The sequence below is a fragment of the Myotis lucifugus genome, unplaced genomic scaffold (assembly GCF_000147115.1).
Source record: "Myotis lucifugus unplaced genomic scaffold, Myoluc2.0 scaffold_258, whole genome shotgun sequence".
Classification (NCBI taxonomy): domain Eukaryota; kingdom Metazoa; phylum Chordata; class Mammalia; order Chiroptera; family Vespertilionidae; genus Myotis; species Myotis lucifugus.
In genome coordinates, this window is record NW_005871306.1 from 1,446,852 (window position 1) to 1,466,778 (window position 19,927).

At 51.3% G+C, this 19,927-nt stretch overlaps 1 protein-coding gene across 2 annotated transcripts in view; it reads right to left on the minus strand.

The window, feature by feature from the left end:
* BCAS1 (breast carcinoma amplified sequence 1) overlaps window positions 1–738 on the minus strand; it is a 61,030-nt gene extending 60,292 nt beyond the window's left edge. For both annotated transcript variants that reach the window (XM_023762730.1, XM_023762729.1), the window contains exon 1: window positions 662–738. In XM_023762730.1, the coding sequence (XP_023618498.1) occupies window positions 662–738 (77 nt within the window). The remainder of the gene's footprint in view (window positions 1–661) is intronic.
* Between the last annotated feature and the right edge of the window lie 19,189 nt (window positions 739–19,927).

The window sequence follows — 19,927 nt, forward strand, 5'->3', positions numbered from 1 at the left end:
GAATTCCTAAACGAGTGCCCCCTGCCCCCTGCCCCCTTGGCTGCACACGAGGGCTCTGGCCTCCCTCCCTCACAGGTTCCTATGCACTTGGTCCTGGGTGGCCGCTGGGTCCCGGCTGATTCTGATGTGCAGCGAGGCTTCGAACGACCAATTGTCCTCGGGGCTGTCATCCTCGCACGGTGACAGTTGCCCCCTGTTCTGTGCACGGAGGACGTTTAGCGGCATCCCTGGCCTCTGCCCACTAGGCCAGTGGCACTACCTGAGTTGTGACGACCAGAAATGTCTCCAGACATTGCCAAGTGCCCCCTGGTGGGGACGGGCAAAATCACCCCCAGTTGAGAACCACTGGCCCAAACCCACCTGGGAGCAGGTGTCACATGGGCTCCAGAGGGATCACCTTGGAGGTCCTTAAAGACAGAGGATCCCGAGGCTCCCAGCCCTGCCGCTTCTGATTCAGGGAGTGTCCGTGGGGCCCTAGCGCCTGCGTTTTTGCCAAGCTCCGTGATGGATTCCGGAGGTTTCAATGCAACAGGACAAGCCATGGGGAGAGCGGGCCCATGAAGTGAGCACTGAGCAGGCCATTTATTCATCCTCCCTGCCTCCTGCCCTCTCCTCCCCCCGTTCTGCCTGGTGGTAGCTCATGTCCAGTGACCGCAACTACTCTACCTCATGAGCGTCTGTTTCTGAATCGTTCTCTTGCTCTTCAGCTCTTTGGTGAACACTCATTTGGTTACCCATGGTTCCTGCAAGAGAGAAAAAAGAGAGAAATTAAAATTCAAGACAAACAACAGTAGAGACCTGACAGGTGACTGTGGCATGTCATCACCATGGCCTACATTTATTTGGGGGAGAGAGACATTTTAGACCGTTAATCCACCAAGTTCAAGTCAAATGCAGCCCCGGTTTTCAATTGCGTTTCATTTCTGGGGTAAATATTTATCATGACGAACAGTGTATTCAGTGTGGGTAGCATTTCTTCCCTCTCGGTCACAGCTTTTATACCCAGGAGATTTTAGGATGAAGATGATTAAAGGAATACTTACAATTTTTAGCATTCTCTGATCCTCAAACTAAATTAGGCTCCCTGTTAAAACCCATCCTAGCACAAGATTTTTTTTTATATAGCATTCGTCACTACTTGTAATTATATATTTATTTGACTATATTTTCCTCATTCACTGATTCAACAAATATATACTGAGCACCAACTCTGCATCTTATGCTGCCCCAGGCACTAGGGTTACAACTATGAATTAAAGAGATGAGGCCCCTGACCTCACAGAGCTGCAACCTGGGGGTTGGGGGGGGCTAGTGGTGGTGGGTGGACAAACAAATAAACAAGAAACCCACAAACCAGGCCATTTCTGATGACAAGGCAGCTTGGTAGGTGGTTATGAGCACAAAGCTGGAGCAAGACAACCTGAGCTTCAACCCTCTTTCTGCCTCTCGTCACTGTGTGTCCTCGGGTGAGTGAATTAGCCTCTCTGTGCCTCACAGGAATCCTACGTACTAAATCAATTAATTCTTGCTAAGTGGTTAGAATAATGTCTAGCTCATAAGAAGCAATATAGAAGTGCTTGTTAAGCAAAAGACACAGGATATGATGCTATGAATAAAATAAATTGCTAACATAGCAAGAGGGGGCCACGGTAGACGACAAGAGGCCCAAGTAACGACTGGCCCAGACTTGGAGGGCAAAACTGAATATGTAACTTCTGCCCCTCCCCCCAATACATCGTAAGAACCACGAGGGCAGGACTGTCTGTCTTACCCACCGTTGCATCTCCTGTTCTCCACGCTGCATTTACACGTATCACGTGCTAACCATTACTTATTGGTTGGAGGGAGGGACGCCACATTGGTAACTACCCTCACCTGGCATGTTGGGCCAGACAAGCTCACACCATCGCTGAGCCTCTGAGCCTTGTTATAATCACAATGCTAACAGCCAGCAATTACTTAGCATGCTGTCCTCCACGCTCTGATTTCGAAGTGCCTTTCCTGCATCTTCTCATGTGGCCCCACAGCACTTGTGAGACAGGTGTCATCATCTCGCTCTGAGTCCCAGGAGGTTCCATTACATCCCAAAGGTCACCCAGGTGTATGGCAGAGGCAAGATGCAAACACAGGCTGCCGTGCTCCTGACCGCTGGGAAGCTCCACGCTTTATCACCTCCCTCGAGAGGAGGGAGTCGAGTCTCCCAAACCCACCCAGGACACGTGCCGAGCGCGGATCTGACCCAGAGTCCGTCCGGTCCCAGGAATGAGCTCTTCCAGCTGCTCTAGACCTGCTGCCTGGCTACCTAAACACCACTTCACACACCGAAAGCGATTCCAGCGGAGCCCCACCTCCAACACCTGGCCACGGGCCCACCCGCTCTGGCAGCTTTCAGAATACAAGCCAGGCCTGATTTCTGTCTGAAAGCAGCCACTGCACCTCCAAGGGTCCCATGGGCCTCTCGCCCGCCGTGTGAGTTTTTATGCCCTGGAAATTGACACGTCAAGTTGGCAGAAATTACCGAGGCCGGAAAGGGTCGTAGATCTCACCTTCCGTTCTCTCGGGGGATCTGGTAGATAACAGGATCGGGGGATTTGACAGGCTCTTTAATTGCACCAGGAATAAAGCTGAGCAGCATTAACACATACTGGACACTCGGTATTTTGCAGTTTTTCTATTTGTAAAATCCACGGTGTGCGTAATCACAATAGGTCATCACTCCATCTACAAAGGGGGCATTATGAATATCACACTGAATTCTCAAGACCAGGGTCAGCACATGGCAGCTGAGGGACAGAGCCCGCCCGCAGGCTGTTTGGTACAGCCAGTGAGCTAAGCACGGGTTTCACATTCAGAAAGTGGTTGGAAAAATCAGAAGAATCATGGATTGCGACTCATCATAATGATATGAAATTCAAATGTTGGTTTATTGGAAGACAGCCATGGGGGCAACTCACCTCTCGAGTCCGCCCACACTCCCTGATCTGAGAGTGTACTTTTGTTTTAATTAATCTCTGTGCTTTACTAGGAAAAAAAAAAAAAAAAAGGAAGACAGCCACATTCATTTTCTTAAAATTTTTTATTTTTATTTATTATTTATTTTTTTATCATCGATGTACAGCTTTCTGGAAAGCTTAACAATCCCTTTGCAAATAAGTGGATTGAGGCGGCTGAGAAATTATATGTTACCCATAGTAAGACTGACCAGGGTTTGAACCCACTGTGTATAAAAATAACGACAATAACAGCTCTAACAACCATACTAATCAAATAGTAATAACAACAAATTTGCTGAGTGCTGTCCATGTGTTGAGAAACTGTTCTAAGAGGGTTGCTTGCAGTAAACTAATTCACTCCTTTACAGCCAATCAGCACGACCATTTTACAGATGGGAAAACTGAGGCTCCTAGGTTAAAGGTTGTGACCCAGGCAACATGCACAAATACACACACACCGAACTCTGTCTCCCTAAATGCAGCTTTTCACACAACCTTTAAAGCTCCTAGTATTCAAGTTAAATTCAGTCCAAGTTGGGGTTTGAGGTTATGAAAAATGTTTGAGGCCACCTATTGTCCAATGTCAGTATCAGCAGAAATGAATATTCAGCCTACACAAGGTGAGGCCAATGCTTCCCAATTAAACCTTCACAATTAAAACATCAGTTAAAAGCTTAGCAATTAAAAGTTGGCAACGGAATGGCAAGTCTTTTAATGCCCAAAAGATAGTACAAAGAATAGAACGGTGACATAATCACAACAGACGTGCAGGACGGGCCTACCATGTGCCAGCCAGTGCTGGGCGCTCTGGGCAGAGAGCAGTGCAGCATGTAGGCAGGGATGTGGGCTCTGGAGATGAACCCTGAGTTTGGAATCCCTGCCAGGCTTCATCCTGAGTATGTGACCCTGGGCAAGTTACTGAGCCCTGCTGGGCCTCAGTGTCCTAATCTGTATAATGGGGATAACCACAGCCCCCATTTTAAGAGGTTGTTGTGAGAATTAAATTAATCTATGCAAGGTGCCCTGGGAAGGGCCTGGCACACGATGATGCCCATGCAAGTGTTGGCATGGTTAGGATTATCGCCATCATTATTATTGGTACTAGAGGCCTGGTGCATGAAATTCCTGCATGGGTAGGGTCCCTAGGCCTGGCCGGCGATCAGGGCCAATCTGTGGGGTGACCAGTGGTGCGATTGGGGCCCCTGCTCGCACCTGCCTTGGCCTGGCACCACCTGGTTGCTGCCCCCACCCATCCACCACCACCACTGGTTGTTGTCTGTGGGGTGACCAGCAGGGCGATTGAGGCCCCCGCTAGCACCCGCCTTGGCCTGGTGCTGCCTGCTTGCCTGCTTCACCATCCAGCCATGGTCCCACACTTGTTGGGGTCCATCGGGGCCGGCATCGCCTCTACTGTCGCCCACGGCCAGCACCACATTGCCGATACCTGCCATGTTCCACACCACCCCCTGGTGGTCAGTGCAAGTCTAACTCCCGGTCGGTCAAACTCCCACCCGTGGGGACAATTTGCATATTAGCCTTTTATTACATAGGATTTTCTGTCAGTGCCCCCCCGCCCCGAAAGCTCCTTGATGGTAAGACTCAACTGAGGAACCCGCCAGCATTTCAGATTCTCACCAAAAAGCCAGGTTGGGGCCCCGGAGCTGTAGTTTTAGCAAATACACAGGTAAGGTACAGTGATGGTGACATCTGTCCCAGGGACAAGGGTGTTCTGGGAGGCAGGACTTTCCTGTTACAACCAGGATGGGCTGACCACCTTATTAGCCTCTCCAGGACTCTGTGAAGTAAGGACTCTTTTTATCCCCATTTAACGGATGACAAAACTGAGGCTCAGGGCAGTTCAGGCAATGATTCCTGTGACGTTTTCTCAAGTCTCCAACAAAAGAGACAAATCAGATAGAGGTTTTCATCCAGAAAAATGTCTTCATTTGAAAGAGCTAGCTTCTATTTGGAGGAGGGCAGCGTCTGAAGGTGGTGTCATGTTGCCCCTTCTCTCAGGAGCCGATGGTGTCAGTTGTTTTGCTTTGGTGACCGTGGCTGACATTAAACACGAGCTGCCCTACGGCAGAGCGTTTTGTTTTTGAAATTGGACTCGTGTTTGAGGGCCTCGCATTTTGAGAACGTGGGGTAAATCTTTCTCTGGGTGGAGGTCATTCAGATGAAGAAGTCCTTTTATTTCTCCACTTCCCGGCTGTGTCCTTGAGGCCAGTCCTCAAACTGGGCCACACTTTAGAATCACCAGTGACATTCCAATCCCGTGCTCAGGCCCCAGCCAGACCGATCCCATCAGCTTCTCCAGGGCTGGGGCCCAGCATCCCTGTAGTTTTAAGATCTCGAGGTGGTTTCCATGACAGCCAACGCTGAGAGCCACTGTTTTGGGTATTTCGGGGTGAACAAGTGTCCCTGGCTGGGAACCCCTTGGGTGCAGCCTTCCCTGACTCACAGAACCAGGCTGGGGATTCCCAGGTGCAGGCAGGGCCCTGGGAACCAACCACTTCCAGCCGGGGCACCTGAGCATGTCCCCAACCTTCCGGGCACACCTTGTTGGCCGGTTGTGTCAGCCTGCAAACAGACACACCTGGTCTGCAGCGTTCTTTTCTGAAATGTGTGCAGGCCATGCTTGCTCCTGGACAGCCTCGCCTTCCCGCTTGGCTGTGAGGAGGGAGGAGGGTGTGGGTGCCCCCGGGGAGGACGGCGGAAGGGCTGCCTGAGTGGGGAGCACTCACCCTCCTCCTCCGAGAGAAAGCTAAGGCCTGAGCCAGCCTCTGTCAGTCTCACCATGATGAGGCTTGAAGCAAGGCATGCGCTCTCCAGATGCATTTGTCTTGTGGAAGGGGCCAGTATTCACCATGATGACAACATTAAACACCTTGCGTGTTTGCTGTTGTGTGTGTCCTCACTTCCCTGGCCTGGGCAACCCCCCTCTGGGTTAGATGCTAGTATTTACTCAAGTTTCTGGTGAGAAACTGAGGCACAGAGAGGTCGTGGCACCAGCCCAACAGGCCTTGTACATCACAGTGTTTCAGGGAAGGTTAATTGAGGCGGGCACCCAAGTGGTCCTGGGACAGATGTATAGATATACTGGAGATCTCTCTCTCTGTTATCTTATGAAAATGTTCTCCTTAGAAATGTGCTGCTCTCCGTTCTGACTCTCAGTAACTCACAGGCAGTGTTTCTCGAACTGGGGGTAGTTTGGCCCCCCCCCCCCCAACACACACACACGTAGACATTTCTGCAGACAGGTTTGAGCATCAGGACTCAGAGTGGGCAGCCACAGTGCACAGGATGCTGGCAGCAGAGGATGATCTGCCCCAAATATCGCCAGTGTCGCAGTGGAGGGACCTGCTCCGGGGCTGGACCTAGTGATTTTCTCCTTGTGGTGGCCCAGGGCCTCCTGGGACCTGCTTTTCTGAGATCTGGTTAGGGAGCCATCCCTGGTGATGAAACAGCAAACCCTCCACCTGGGGTCAGGTCCTGCTGGCACCAGCTGCGGGCAGATGCCTCCACTCCTGTCTGTGAGGTGAGGGCCGAGAGAGGAAATTGCAGACCCAACCTCATCGGGCTCCTGTGAGGTGACAGTGGCCTTTACACCCACGATTGACATTCACTGGGTTTACATGCAGGTTAACAGTGAGCCCACCTCCTGGGGACCCATCAAACAGTAAACCCGGTCCCAGAGGCCGGAGAAAGAGCAATCAGTCTGCAGCCGTGGCAGCGAAATGACTGTCACAGGGAGGGGCAGGTCCTTGGAGGGTGGATGGTGACAGAATTAGTCACCGAGCAAACAGAAATGCCTTGAACGATGCAATGGCCTGTAGGCAAACTGTGAGCCCTCCTCACCCCCCAGTGGAGGGTGGTGCCAACATGGCCAGGCTGGCACACGCAGCAGAACAAGCCCTCTGCCCCCATCTCCAAAGGCAAGGTCAAGGTGAGTGAAGAGAGCAGACCTGCTCTCCCACGCCCTGTGGTCCTGCATTTCCCGGAGTTCCCCAGCACCACACCGCCAGGTGCAGTGGTACCGCCTGTCTCCTCCACAAGGGGGCGCATGAGGACTGACCACCCTGCATCCTGCTATGGGACCACCTGGGTCCAGGGGAAGGGGTGCCTTCATTAAAACGGAACTGCGTGTTTTTGGGATACTTGCTAATTGATGTCTTAGTTAATTATCCTATCTAATAAAAGTCTAATATGCTGTGTCCAGCTGTCTGGTCAGCCATTCAACCAATCAAAACATAATATGCTAATGATATGCTAAGGCCGCTCAACTGCTCGCTATGATGTGCATTGACCACCAGGGGGCAGACGCTCTGACTGGTAGGTTAGCTTGCTGCTGGAGTTCAGCCAATTGGGACTGAGTGAGATGGGCCAGACACACCCTGTAGCCCTCCTGTGTTCCCTCCCAGGCTGGCCAATCGCCCCGGCCCTGATAATGCACCAATGGGGTCCCTCGGCCTGGCCTATGCCCTCTTGCAATCTGGGCTGAGGGACACACCCCCCCGCCAAGTGCATGAATTTCATGCACTGGGCCTCTAGTGTTTATATAAATGGTTGATGCTCCCGTGTCTTAGAGCTCACTACCTATTCTCAGCATTGCCCAAACATCATCGAGCTAAGGGCAGCAGGTAACACTGACCGAAGAATTATTGATGATGAGCCAGGCAGGGCCAGGATCAGGGAGAGGCCCAGGTGCAAATGCAAACAGGTGCCCTCTCAGGGTTGGGCAGGCTCAGCCAGGGAGTGTCTCCCTGCTTTGCCCCAGGGGCCTGGTTGGCCTCACCCTAGTCCCGGCCCTGGGGCAGGCATTTTCTTTCCATCAGCTGCATTTTCCTTGCAGCAGCGGTCACTCCCCATTACACAGATAAAGACTCCCAGACCGTGATGCAGTGCCCTCACCCCAGAAGGTGAACTGTGTGAGGGCAGGCACCTCGCTTGTCCTGCTTGCTCATGGTGAGCCCCCAATCCATATTTGGTGATTAAATGGAGAAGTGGTCCCCAGGCCAGAAGCTGTGAAGAGGCAGTTAGGGTCGGATCTGTTTCCACGTGACTTAGGCACTTGAATCCTTAATCACTTCCCGCCCAGCTCTGGGCAGAGGCCAGAGGCGCTGCTGACACTGACAGTCAACAGCTTCACACTGGAGAGGACGGGTGAGCCTGCGTGCACTGGGCCCCTGAGTCTCCCCAGGCCTCCCCACACCGCCCCGTGCACCTCCTGCCATCAGACACCAGCCTTCGTGGGCTCTTCCGGGCCAGCACTCCCCAAGTGCCTGCCTTCTCCCTGAAAAGCCCTCCCTCCCAGGGCTCCGAGCCCTCGGGGAAAGGATCTCCCAGGACTTGGGGCGCTGGCTCGGTGGCCCACTCTCCTTAAACCTTAGTGTGCCCCTCTCTCCTCTTATTTACGGAGGGAGCAGGACTGCACACCCCAGGCCTGAAGCGGTGCCATCACAGCTTGGATGAGGTGCGGGGGGAGTGAGCCACTAGTGCGAAATGTAAGGAGGACCCCGAAAACTTAGTCCTCAAGATGAACAACGTATTTTCACACAACCTTTAACGAACCAGAATGAGTGCTGTGACTATCCCATCTGTACCTAACATGTTATTCTGCTCACCATAGATCTCTTGGCATTGGTTTAAAATTTTTAAAATATTGCCTTAAAGTATCATTTATTCTGGTGACTGAGTTTCTGGTATTGCTTCAGTCTGCTCCTGTGGGGAGTGCCTCACTCACGTCACTCAAGTCCTGGTCTTGACGTGACCTCCTTTCTGTGAGACCCAGAGGTGCCCTCCCCCTGCCCAGCCTCAGCTTCCTAAATGTAAGTGGAGAAGACGACAGGACAGCAGCAACAAAAATCACAGCTCACATACGTCACGCGCACACGTGTTCGAGCCCTGGTCCTTCCGCCCTCATGGCCTTGGCTTTGATCTCGGCACTATTATTACCCCATTTTACAGATCAGGAGCCTGAAGCTCCAGGGCCCCCCGCCCTCCAATCATCATGACTCTCCAGGCAGAGAACGAGGCTGCAGGCGATGCAAGTTCCTGGAGTCCTGCAGCTGGGATTACAACCGTGAGTGTGAAATAAGACAAATTGCGCAAAAAGCCAGGCTCGCAAATGACACTCAAGGTTTCTTCTCCCTTCTCCTCCCCGTCTCAGACAATGCTCCCAGGGACCCTCAAAGTCAGCTTTACCGCTTTACTGTGGGCATCCTTGTCCTGACAGAGGTCCCCAAATCGCATACCTCACTCCCCCACTGCTGGTTACCCCACCCCCACCCCAAATTTTACACTGAAAATGACCCTCAGTGGTTCTCTGCAAATAGGAGCTATTTCTGTTGCTTTGCACCTGGCACTGCCCACATAAGCGTTGCATCCTCTGCAAACCTTTCCGGTAAGGCTGTCTTCGGGTCCATCTCACAGAGGGTGAAGCAGAGGCTCACAGACCCCAAGGCCACACAGTGAGTCAAGGGCAGGGCTGGGGTCAAACAACCCTCGCTGACCCCTGCTTCTGCAGGTCCCTGCCTGCCACAAACTGCAAACCCTCACACCACGCTGGAAGGACCTAGGAGAGCTTACCTGTTGAGTCCCTGGAGAGCGTGTCTTCAGTCCCGATGTCACTTGGAGCTGCTCGGGTGCAGGGCGCCTTGTCTGCAGCTGGTTCGGCCCAGTACCAGCTGTCAACTGAGCCGGCTCCGTGCCCTTTGCTTCCTCATCCGGAGCCGGCTGGCTGAATACACAGGCAGGGCAAACACCGTCTGGGTGGGGCCACCTGTGCCCTGACTGCCCTATGGCAGCAGCGTCTCTTCAATAAAAACCAGCCAATTGATTTCTCTCGCTCTAGTGCCTCCCTGGCACTCCAAGCATCCCGTCCAGGGCCCCTCACCCACTGCGGCCGCTCAGGTTGACCTGGGTAGCTGATTCCTTCCCCAGTTACCATGAGTCATGGTCAGAGCAGGGAAAACACGTTCTGTAGGGTTTTGCAGTTCTGTCCGCCTTTCACCTTCATTTATTCCGGAACACCACCTCCACCACCACTAACCAAACCATTAGATTGGGAGGAAATAGCATCTCACCCACTGAACTGCCCTGCTCATGTCAACATCACTCCCCAAGGGCTCTGGGCACCGGGAAGCAGGTAACCCTCATTGCTCTGGGGTCAGAGCGTGGCATGGGAAGGCCAGGACAGGAGGTTTAATTTATTTCATTCCAGGAGGGGTATTTATGAAAATGTCCCACAAGGACCATGCAATACAGTCTGAGAGCATACATTAAAAATAGCTAAAGGGGATAGAAAAACAAAAGTGGGTACAGCAATGGGACGAGGGTCATTAAACATGTGCATGTTGATTTACAGACTTGGTATGAAGATACCGAGCTTCCTAACAGCCAGGGCAAAAAGGGAAACATGGTAAATTATACTCTTCAGTGTTCTTGAAAAACCATGTAGGAGAAATGCAGACTAGTAATTACTGTGGCTTCATTCATTAATATGCTCATCCAAGCATCCATCATGAATACCTGTTGGGTACCAGGCTATAAATAGACTCGGGTATAGAGAGGTGAGGAGAGAGGCCCCGCCCCCACCTTCCTGGGCTCCTTGTGACTGAACACAGAGTCCTACAAATAAACAGAACCACAGAGAGTGGTCCCCACCATGAAGCAAAAGCCAAGGCTGCTGAGAGAGAGAAACAGGGCGAGCCAGAGAAGACCCCTTTCAGAACGCAACACGGAAGGGACAAAAATGGTATTTAAATAAACACTGAATTCACAAAGGGATGCCCCATAATGAGGGCTGTGAACTTGACTCCAGCTCCGTGCTGTACCTTTAAGCCTGGAATGTAATCGACCCCTTTATTAAGCAGCCGCCATGCACACACACTGTGCCTAGGAGCAGAGGCAGAGCGGCTGCAGGTGCAACAGCCTGGGCTCTGGCCTGGCTCAGACCGTCTTAGACCGACAGCTGCTCTACCCCCTAAGCCCCCGTCGCTGCCCTTGGTCTTGAGCGCCTTTGTGCTTATTTTTGTATCTCCGACCCCCAGCACCCTGCAAACCATGACAGGCTGTCTTCCCACCACAGAGCAGGTGCTGGGACTTCCATTCCTGACTGGACCGGCTCACTCTGAATTATTTGGTTCAACAACCGCCACGTGAATGGCATTTGACTCTTCTCGAAGCCTTTTGCATCCCTCCCTCTCAGTTGTGTCCACACTGTGACTGGGATCTTTGCACCCATTTTACAGAAGAAGAATATGGGGCTTAGGGATCGGAGTGACTGGGCTGGGAGGGAGGGAGGGCACGGAGCAGCATGTCTATTGCAGACTCTCACCAAGTGTTAACCTAGCGGTAGTGGCAGAGGCAGGGCCGGTGACAGAATTTGCAGGACCAGGTGCAAACAAATAAAAAAGCAAAGTCCCTTATAGGAGAGGAAGAAGCATGGCTGAAGGCACAGGGATGTGCACACAGTTTTTCCTTCCTCCACGACATCTCTCTCTCTCTCTACTTGTACCTTTCATTTGCTATACAAAGCCATTCTAAGAAAGGAAATATTAAAATTTCAAGTTATTAGCATGAATTTTTTAAACCCTCACCTGAGGATGTGTTTTCATTGATTTTAGAGAGAAAGAGGAAGGGGGGTAGAAAGAGAGAGAGAGAGAGAGAGAGAGACCCGTTGCCTCCTGTACGCACTCCAACTGAGGATCAAACCCATAACCTAGGTATGTGCCTTGACCAGGAATCAAACCCACAACTGTTTGGCACACAGACGATGCTCCAACCACCGGAGCCCCTGGCTAGGGCATCGGCATGAACGTTACCATTCCCGTGTGCTGTGCTCTGCCGCCTTCAAAAGCCCTAACTCACAGGCAGACGCCCCGCACTCCACGGTGCCTAGTTCCTTCTTACCAACACAAGCTGACCCGTGGCTGTCATGTCTCCTCTAAACACTCACACTTCCTCCCGACACCCTCTGCCTTCAGCTCATGACGAGGGCTGAAGGGAGGGAAGCCAGGGATCATGTCTTTCCCTTCTGCGCCATGTCCCCAGCAGAGGGGCTGTCACAGGGCGGGAGCCCGAGTCGGCAGGGATCTGATACTGTTCTTTGGTCGCTCATATTTCTTAGAAAGACCTTCTTTCTGTATCTGAGACACTTTCTGATTTGGACGGAAGGTGTGGCTTCTCAGGGCTGTCAGGGCCCCTACAACCCAGCTGCACACGTGACACGCAGACCTTATACTCCCTGTGGGGCTTGCTGAGAGGGTGGCCACCGGGCCCTCTGCCTGTGGGCATCAGGTATACCATGTGCGAACGGAGGCGGCAACAGACAGGATATGTATATTGTACATATCTCCCCTGCCCACAGCATGGCTCCCTGTCCATAGATTTGACCCCCTTTACCCAATTTGCCTTCTCCCCAGTCCCCTCCCCTTCCAGTAACCACCTCTTCATCTTTAAAAAAAATGTCAATTTGCCTTCTCCCCAGTCCCCTCCCCTTCCAGTAACCACCTCTTCATCTTTAAAAAAAATGTTTTTGTTGATTTCAGGGAGAGGGAGAGAGAAACATCAATGATGAGAGAGACTCATTGATCAGCTGCTTCCTGCATGCCCCCTACTGGTGCTGAGCCTGCAGCCCGGGCATGTGCCCTGACTGGGAATCAAACTATGACCTCCTGGTTTATGGGTTGATGCTCAACCACTGAGCAACCCTAGCTGGGCACCCCCATTAATCTTTTAAATGTCTCCATAGGTTTGCCATTTCCAGAAGGTCTAATAGTTGGGGTCCTACAGCCTGTTCAGATTGGCTTCTTTCACTTAGTCATATGCAATCAAGGTTCCTCCACGCCTTTTCATGGCCTCAAGGCTCATGTATGTTTGCAATTATGAGCAAAGCTGCTGTAAACATCCGTGTGCAGGTGTTTCTGTGGATGTATGTTTTCAAGTCCTTTGGTCAACCACCAAGGAGTGTGGTTGCTGGTCATATGTCAGAGCGTGTTCAGTTTTATAAGAAACTGCCAAGCTCTCCCACAGTGGCCAAAGCTTCTGCATGGCCACCAGCAGCGGGCAAGACTTCCCGTGCTCCGCCCCCCCCCCCATCAGCTTGGGGCTGTCAGTGTTCTGCTTCGGGACCTTCTGCCAGGTTGCCCATGAGATTTACTCCCACAACACAAGTTCAAAGATAAAACCCTTCAAAACTCTAAAGGTGGTGACCTCGGAGCATTAAACCCGCGCAGAGCCCTGGCTGCGGGCATCAGGGAGTCCCCGGGCCCACACCTCAGGGTGGGAACCGCCTCCCAGCGCCCACTCAGCGGCTCCCTGGGGACAGGCTTCCCCGCTGGACATGCTTTAGGTGGTGCTCACCGTCACGCCTGCTTGGTTGGCCTCATAATCTCCGGCTCGATGGCCTCCACCCTCTTCAAATATTGACGGACTCGTGGAGCTGTCAGCTCTGTTATCAACGGGCGCCCTGGGATCCGGGCTGGAGCGGGTCGCTGTGCTGAAAAGAGGCCCCGGAACCTCGAGGACCCTGTCCCAGGCCTCCCTCATGGGCAGCCCTGCAGACACGCCTCCTCCTGCATGCAGGCCTCCACGCACTGCTCTTGATCACCGAGCCGGAGGCGCTCGACCCAGACACTTCAGGGTGGTCCTGCAAGCCCACCTGCTTCGGCTGAGACGGGGAATCTGTCGTGTCCTTTGTCGGTTGTGTGCACCATCACTTAGCATTTTCCAGATCGCTCTCCTGTCGACGATAACATGCTCCTTATTAGACCCATGATGTAAGAAGGATGGGCAAGGAGGAAACATGGGCTCAGAGAGGACAGAGAGCTCACCCCAAACCGGGCCATGGACTGACGCTTGGGTCAGTCTCTCAAGGCCTAACCCAGGGCCCAGCCCTGTTAGAACCAGGCTCTGGGGTCACGCATCTGAGCAAGAATCTCGCTGCAGCAGCTGGTAGCTGTGTGACGGTGGGCAGGTGGTTTGCCCTTTCTGTGCTTCCGTCTTATCATCTGTACAATGGGATACTGGCAGTGCCCAAGTCATGGAGTTTTCTGGGAATTAAATGAGATAATTCACAGGCACTTAGCACAGTGCCTGGTGCATCATATGATTAACAAAATGACAGCCACATGCCCTGTGACTTCAGGAGCTGCTCTTCATGAAATGTTCAGTATGCATATATAAAAATAGGAATGCTCCTTCCTGCACACATAAACCAAAAAACACAAACACAGGTAGTTCAAGGGACAGACATGTAGTAACAAAACCCACATGTAACCTAAAAGCTGCCTGCCGCCCTCATTGAATGCTGGTCACTGACTATGCTCACGTAAATCCCTGAATCTCTGAGGAACATTTTTTTTTTAAGTTTTTCTTTTTAAAAATATTTTTATTGATTTTAGAGAGGAAGGGAGAGGAAGAGAGAGATAGAAACATCAATGATGAGAAAGAATCATTGATTGGCTGCCTCTTGCACGCCCCCTACTGGGGATGGAGCCCACAACCTGGGCATGTGCCCTTGACCAGAATCAAACCTGGGACCCTTGAGTCCACAGGCTAACACTCTATCCACGGAGCCAAACGGGCCAGGGCTCTGAGGCACATTTTTAGCGGAAGCACTATTTTGGGAACTACACTGGGTGCAGCGAGACAGTCTGATCCCCCGGCTCTGTGAGCGAGAGGGTACCTTGCAAAGCACAAGCCAGGCCCACATGACTCAGTTCAGAGCACAGCTTCTCGTTGGTCTCAGTCTGTGTCCCTGGAGATTCCCTGCCGTCACCTGCGAAGGCCCATCTGCCATCTCCCGGAATCCCAAACCACAGCTCCCACCATTTCATGCTATTCGTTGGCCTCTGCGGGGGGCTGGCAACTAGCTGAGGGCTGAGAGCAGGGCCCTGGCATCGGACCCCATGTGGTATGGGTCCTCCTCAGCGTTGGAACCTGGTGCTGCCTCAGAGTAGCCCTGGGAACGTGGGCAAGTTCCTCCCAGGCCCCAGGACTAAGTGTTTTCACATCACATTGGGATTGATGCCTGATGTGTATAAAATATTTAGCAAACAGTGGAGGGTAGGTCCTGTTTTTATTACTATGGAAAGGGAGACGCCACCTATGTTGGGCGCGGTGGACTGGGGTTTTATAGTGTCGGCACTGTTGACATTTGGGGCCGGGTCGTTCTCCGAGGTGTGACTGTCCTGTGTACTGTGGCGTGTTTAGCAGCATCTCTGGCCCCACTGGGTGCCAGCAGCACCTCCCTCCCCCTGTTGTGGCAACCCTGAACGTCCCTGGACATTGTCAAATGATCCCTCGGGGCCAAAATTGCCCCAGTGGAGAAGCGCTGGGGTAGGAAGATGGGTGGCATCATACTCTGCCTCTACAAGCTTCCAGGTGAGGACACGCGGCTTGGAGCATGGAGGACAGAAATCCCAGAGCAGGGAGGAGGCAGGGAAGGGCACGGCGGGCTCTGGGGTTACCCTCGCCCAGCGGGGACACAGGACATGGTGACTCCAGTTACTATTGTCACTGTTCACACAGACAATAAGGCTGGGATGCAGCCAGGGCCAGACCGGGAGAGTTTGCCACCCACACTCTTAAAATACATATATACTGAGTGGCCAGATTATTATGACCACCTGATGTTTGTAGGCAAATTAGCTATAATTTCGCGCTCAAGTTGCTAGAGGGCCAGATCCGTGGTTGGCAAACTGCGGCTCGCAAGCCACATGCGGCTGTCGGCCCCTTGAGTGTGGCCATGAAGTTTCAATCGCACTATACGTGTGTGCCCGCACATGGTATTTTGTGAAAGAGCCACACTCAAGGGACTGCAGTTTGCTGACCACTGGGCCAGATCATTATAAACGTCTGAATAGCACAACATACCTAAGTATCATTGCTGATCAAGTTCAACCTATCATGTTGATGGCGTATCCCAATGAAGATGGCTTCTTCCAACAAGACAGTGTGCCATCCACAGTGCTTGTATTGTGCAGGAGTGGTTTCAAGAACATGAGGGAGACTTGACCTTGCTTAGGTGGCCCCCACAATCACCAGATCTCAATCCAATTGAGTATTTGTGGGACGAAGTTAAAAGAGCCATCAGGCGGCTGGTTCCACAACCATCAAATCTCACAGAACTGGACAGTGCTATTCATCAGGCATGGTGTCAGATTCCTCGCATCACCTTTCAACATCTCGTGGAGTCAATGCCAAGAAGAATTGACGAAGTATTGAAGGCAAAAGGTGGCCCAACGAAGTACTGATGGGGTGGTCATAATAATCTGGCCACTCAGTGTATATATTGATTTTAGAGAGGAAGGGAGAGAGAAAGAGATATAGAAACATCAATGATGAGAGAGAATCATTGATTAGCTGCCTCCTGCACGTCCCAACTGGGGATCGAGCATGTGCCTTGACCAGGAATTGAACCCTGACTGCCTGGTTCATAGGTAGATGTTCAACCACTGAGCCATGCTGGCTGGGTGCTGCCTACACTTGAAGAATAGAGCCTGCATGAGATGAAGCAATGTTCAGAGGGCCCCTCCCAGAGTCAAACAGAGGGACAGGGTTTCTTTCTTTTTTTTTTTTTTTTAAATATTTTTATTGAGCCGAAACCGGTTTGGCTCAGTGGATAGAGCGTCGGCCTGCGGACTGAGGGGTCCCGGGTTCAATTCTGGTCAAGGGCATGTACCTGGGTTGCGGGCACATCCCCAAGTGGGAGATGTGCAGGAGGCAGCTGATCGATGTTTCTCTCTCATCGATGTTTCTAACTCTCTATCTCTCTCCCTTCCTCTCTGTAAAAAATCAATAAAATATATTTAAAAAATATTTTTATTGATTTCAGAGAGGAAGGGAGAGGAAGAGAGAGATAGAAACATCAATGATGAGAGAGAATCATTGATTGGCTACCTCCTGCATGCTCCCCACTGGGGATCGAGCCTGCAACCCGGGCATGTACCCTTGACCAGAATCGAACCTGGGACCCTTTAGTCCGAAGGTTGCCGCTCTCTCCACCGAGCCAAACCAGTTTCTAATTCCAGGCCTGGTGTTGACTATCCCTGGCTGCGGTGGAGGCCGGTGCCTGGCCCCAATCACCCCTCCAGTCCCGAGGGCTCAGCGCCCAATTCTGGAAGGGAGGCTGTGGATGGTCTTCCTCTCTCCAGCACTGGCCATTCCCAGATCAGGCCCCTTCCCTGGGCAGCCAGTGCGCAGAGACTGGTGGGTGGAGACATCGGAGGACCTGGTGGCCTTGCCTCTTGGGAACAGCTCGGGAGGGCGACCAGCTCTGAGCTCCCGGTCAGATGGGCTGAGGCCTCAATGCGACTATGTAACGGAGTCCACCCTCTTCCTCCCACGGGTCCTGCTTCTGTCCCTCCCTCACAGGGTGGGTTACACGATCACACCCGATAAACTCCCTACGGGCAAACCTCCCCCTCTGTGGCTGCTTCTCATAGAGCCAAGCTGTGGCAGTGGCCTTAGGAAAGTTGATTTCTAAAATTGAAATGCACATGGGAAAAAGTGCAATAAACCATTCAAAAGGTTATCCAAACGCACAAACCGAAAAAGCAGACTTATCACTCCAGCTCTTAGAGCCACCTACTTTTCCCCATTTATTGAGTTTATTGGGGTGACATTGGTCAATAAAATTACATAGGTTTCGGGTGTACTATTCTGTAATACATCATCTGAATATTGTTTTGTGTGTTCACCACCCCAAGTCAAATCTCCTCCATCACCATTTCTGCCCCCTATGCTCTCTCCTACCTCCCCCATCCCCTTTAGCCACATACTTTCTTCTGCATAATTTAACACAGGGATTCTCAGTGTGGTCCAGGAATCCAGGGATGTCCCTGACCCTTTCAGGGGATCCAAGAGGTCACACGATGTTTACAATAATACTGACATGCTATTTCCCCTTTTCTCTCTCTCTCAACCTCCAAGGGTTGTGTCAGGATTCAAGAAAAATAGCACTGGGTAATAATTGTTCAATCAATAACCGGTTGACAAAGTAGCTGGTAGGTAGAAGTAACCCAAGTAGTCATACAGATATTTTCAACTCAGTTAGTTAATGATTAATAGTTCAAAATAAGACACCTTATGTTCTGAGAAAGGGGAAGTGTGGCTGGGGCTTTCTTCACAGTGGAGAAAGCTGTTTCTAGCACAGAGTGCCACGTGTGCCAAGGCCCATGAAGATGCAAATATAAAAAGAGTGTAGTTCCTGTCTGGGCCACAGGATTTACATAATTTTATGGACCAATTATAGCGGGAGAAGACATGATTTTTTGAATTCCAGAAAATGGAAACTTCTGTCACTCCTGCTAGAGGCATCTATCCATCCACTCAATCATCCATTCACCCAACCATCCATCCAAGTGCCATTCACACACATAGGAATGCACAGGTGGATGCACGGGTGGATGCATGGGTGTGTGGGCTGAGCTCTAAAGGTTAATTGCTCTGAGTAATATTGTGGCACTTCATCCTGATGCCAAATGAACTAAGACAATATTGATCAAACCCATGCACCCACCCATGCACCCACCCATGCATCCATCCATACATGCATCCATTTGTGCATCCATCCATGCAGCCCATGCACCCATCCATGCATGCATGCAAATATCCATCCATCCATTCATTCATGCAGCCATCTAACCATCTATTCATTCATTTGTTCACTCATCCTTTTTTCCTTCCAACGTTTATCAAGCACTTACATACCAGGCACTGTGTTAAGTGCTAAGATTACAAAAGGATGCAAATATAAAAAGAGCGTAGTTTCTGTCTGGGCCACAGACTAACAGGGAGAAAGACATGTGTATAAACTGGAAAAAAAATGTTCAAATAGCAGTCAACAAAGGGGGATTATGCAGCTCGAAGAGGTGTCTAGCTCCGCCTAAGGTGGGGGAAAAACTTCCCCCAAAGAAGTCCTTATGTATGAGAGTTGAATAAAAAGTGTCATTAGTCTGGAGAAAGCCAGGGTCCAGCAGAGTGGAGAAAGCTGTTTCTAGCACAGAGTGCCATGGGTGCAAAGGCCCGGCTCATGCAAAGCTCCTAGCAGCACAATGCTGGCATGCATGGCCCTAGCTCAGTGATGGCGAACCTTTTGAGCTCGGCGTGTCAGCATTTTGAAAAACCCTAACTTAACTCTGGTGCCATGTCACATATAGAAATTTTTTGATATTTGCAACCATAGTAAAACAAAGACTTATATTTTTTATATTTATTTTATATATTTAAATGCCATTTAACAAAGAAAAATCAACAAAAAAAATGAGTTCGCATGTCACCTCTGACACACGTGTCATAGGTTTGCCATCACTGCCCTAGATCTTAGGTTCTGAGGGGGCTGCCTCACCCTCGGCCGATCTTCCTGGCATTCAGATTCCTGCTTGGACTCTCCCTGCCTGAGGACTTGGATGTCCATGTGTGTTTGCATTCTGATGTTGGCTGATTCTTGGTCAATATTGTCTTAGTCCATTTGGCACCAGGACCAAGTGCCACAATGTAACTCAGAGCAATTAACCTTTAGAGCTCAGCGCCGCATATCCACTGTCTCCCTGTCGAACAAGAGCCTGGGCTCTTCTCCAGCTCCTGCTCCCCGCCCAGGGCTGCCTGGTGGCTGACATTTAATCCGGAATTATTTTGCCTACAGACAAGTGGGTGGAGGCTCTCGGATGGCTGTGGTGAAGCCAGCACAGGGCTTGCTTTTGCATCTTTTTGGCATTCCCGCTGAGGCCAGCGTCCACCCCAGCTGTTTTATGGCAAGGCCGAGGGTTGAAAACCAATGTCTGTTTTCTTCATCCTTCTGCAAAGGGTACGGTTTGATTGCATAGCTGCACAAATCAGTAAGTCTGTGGGCAACCCAAACCTGTCACTCCCCAAAACACTGGCATTGGCTTCATCTGTAAACTTGAGCAGAAATGGATTTGGAGTTG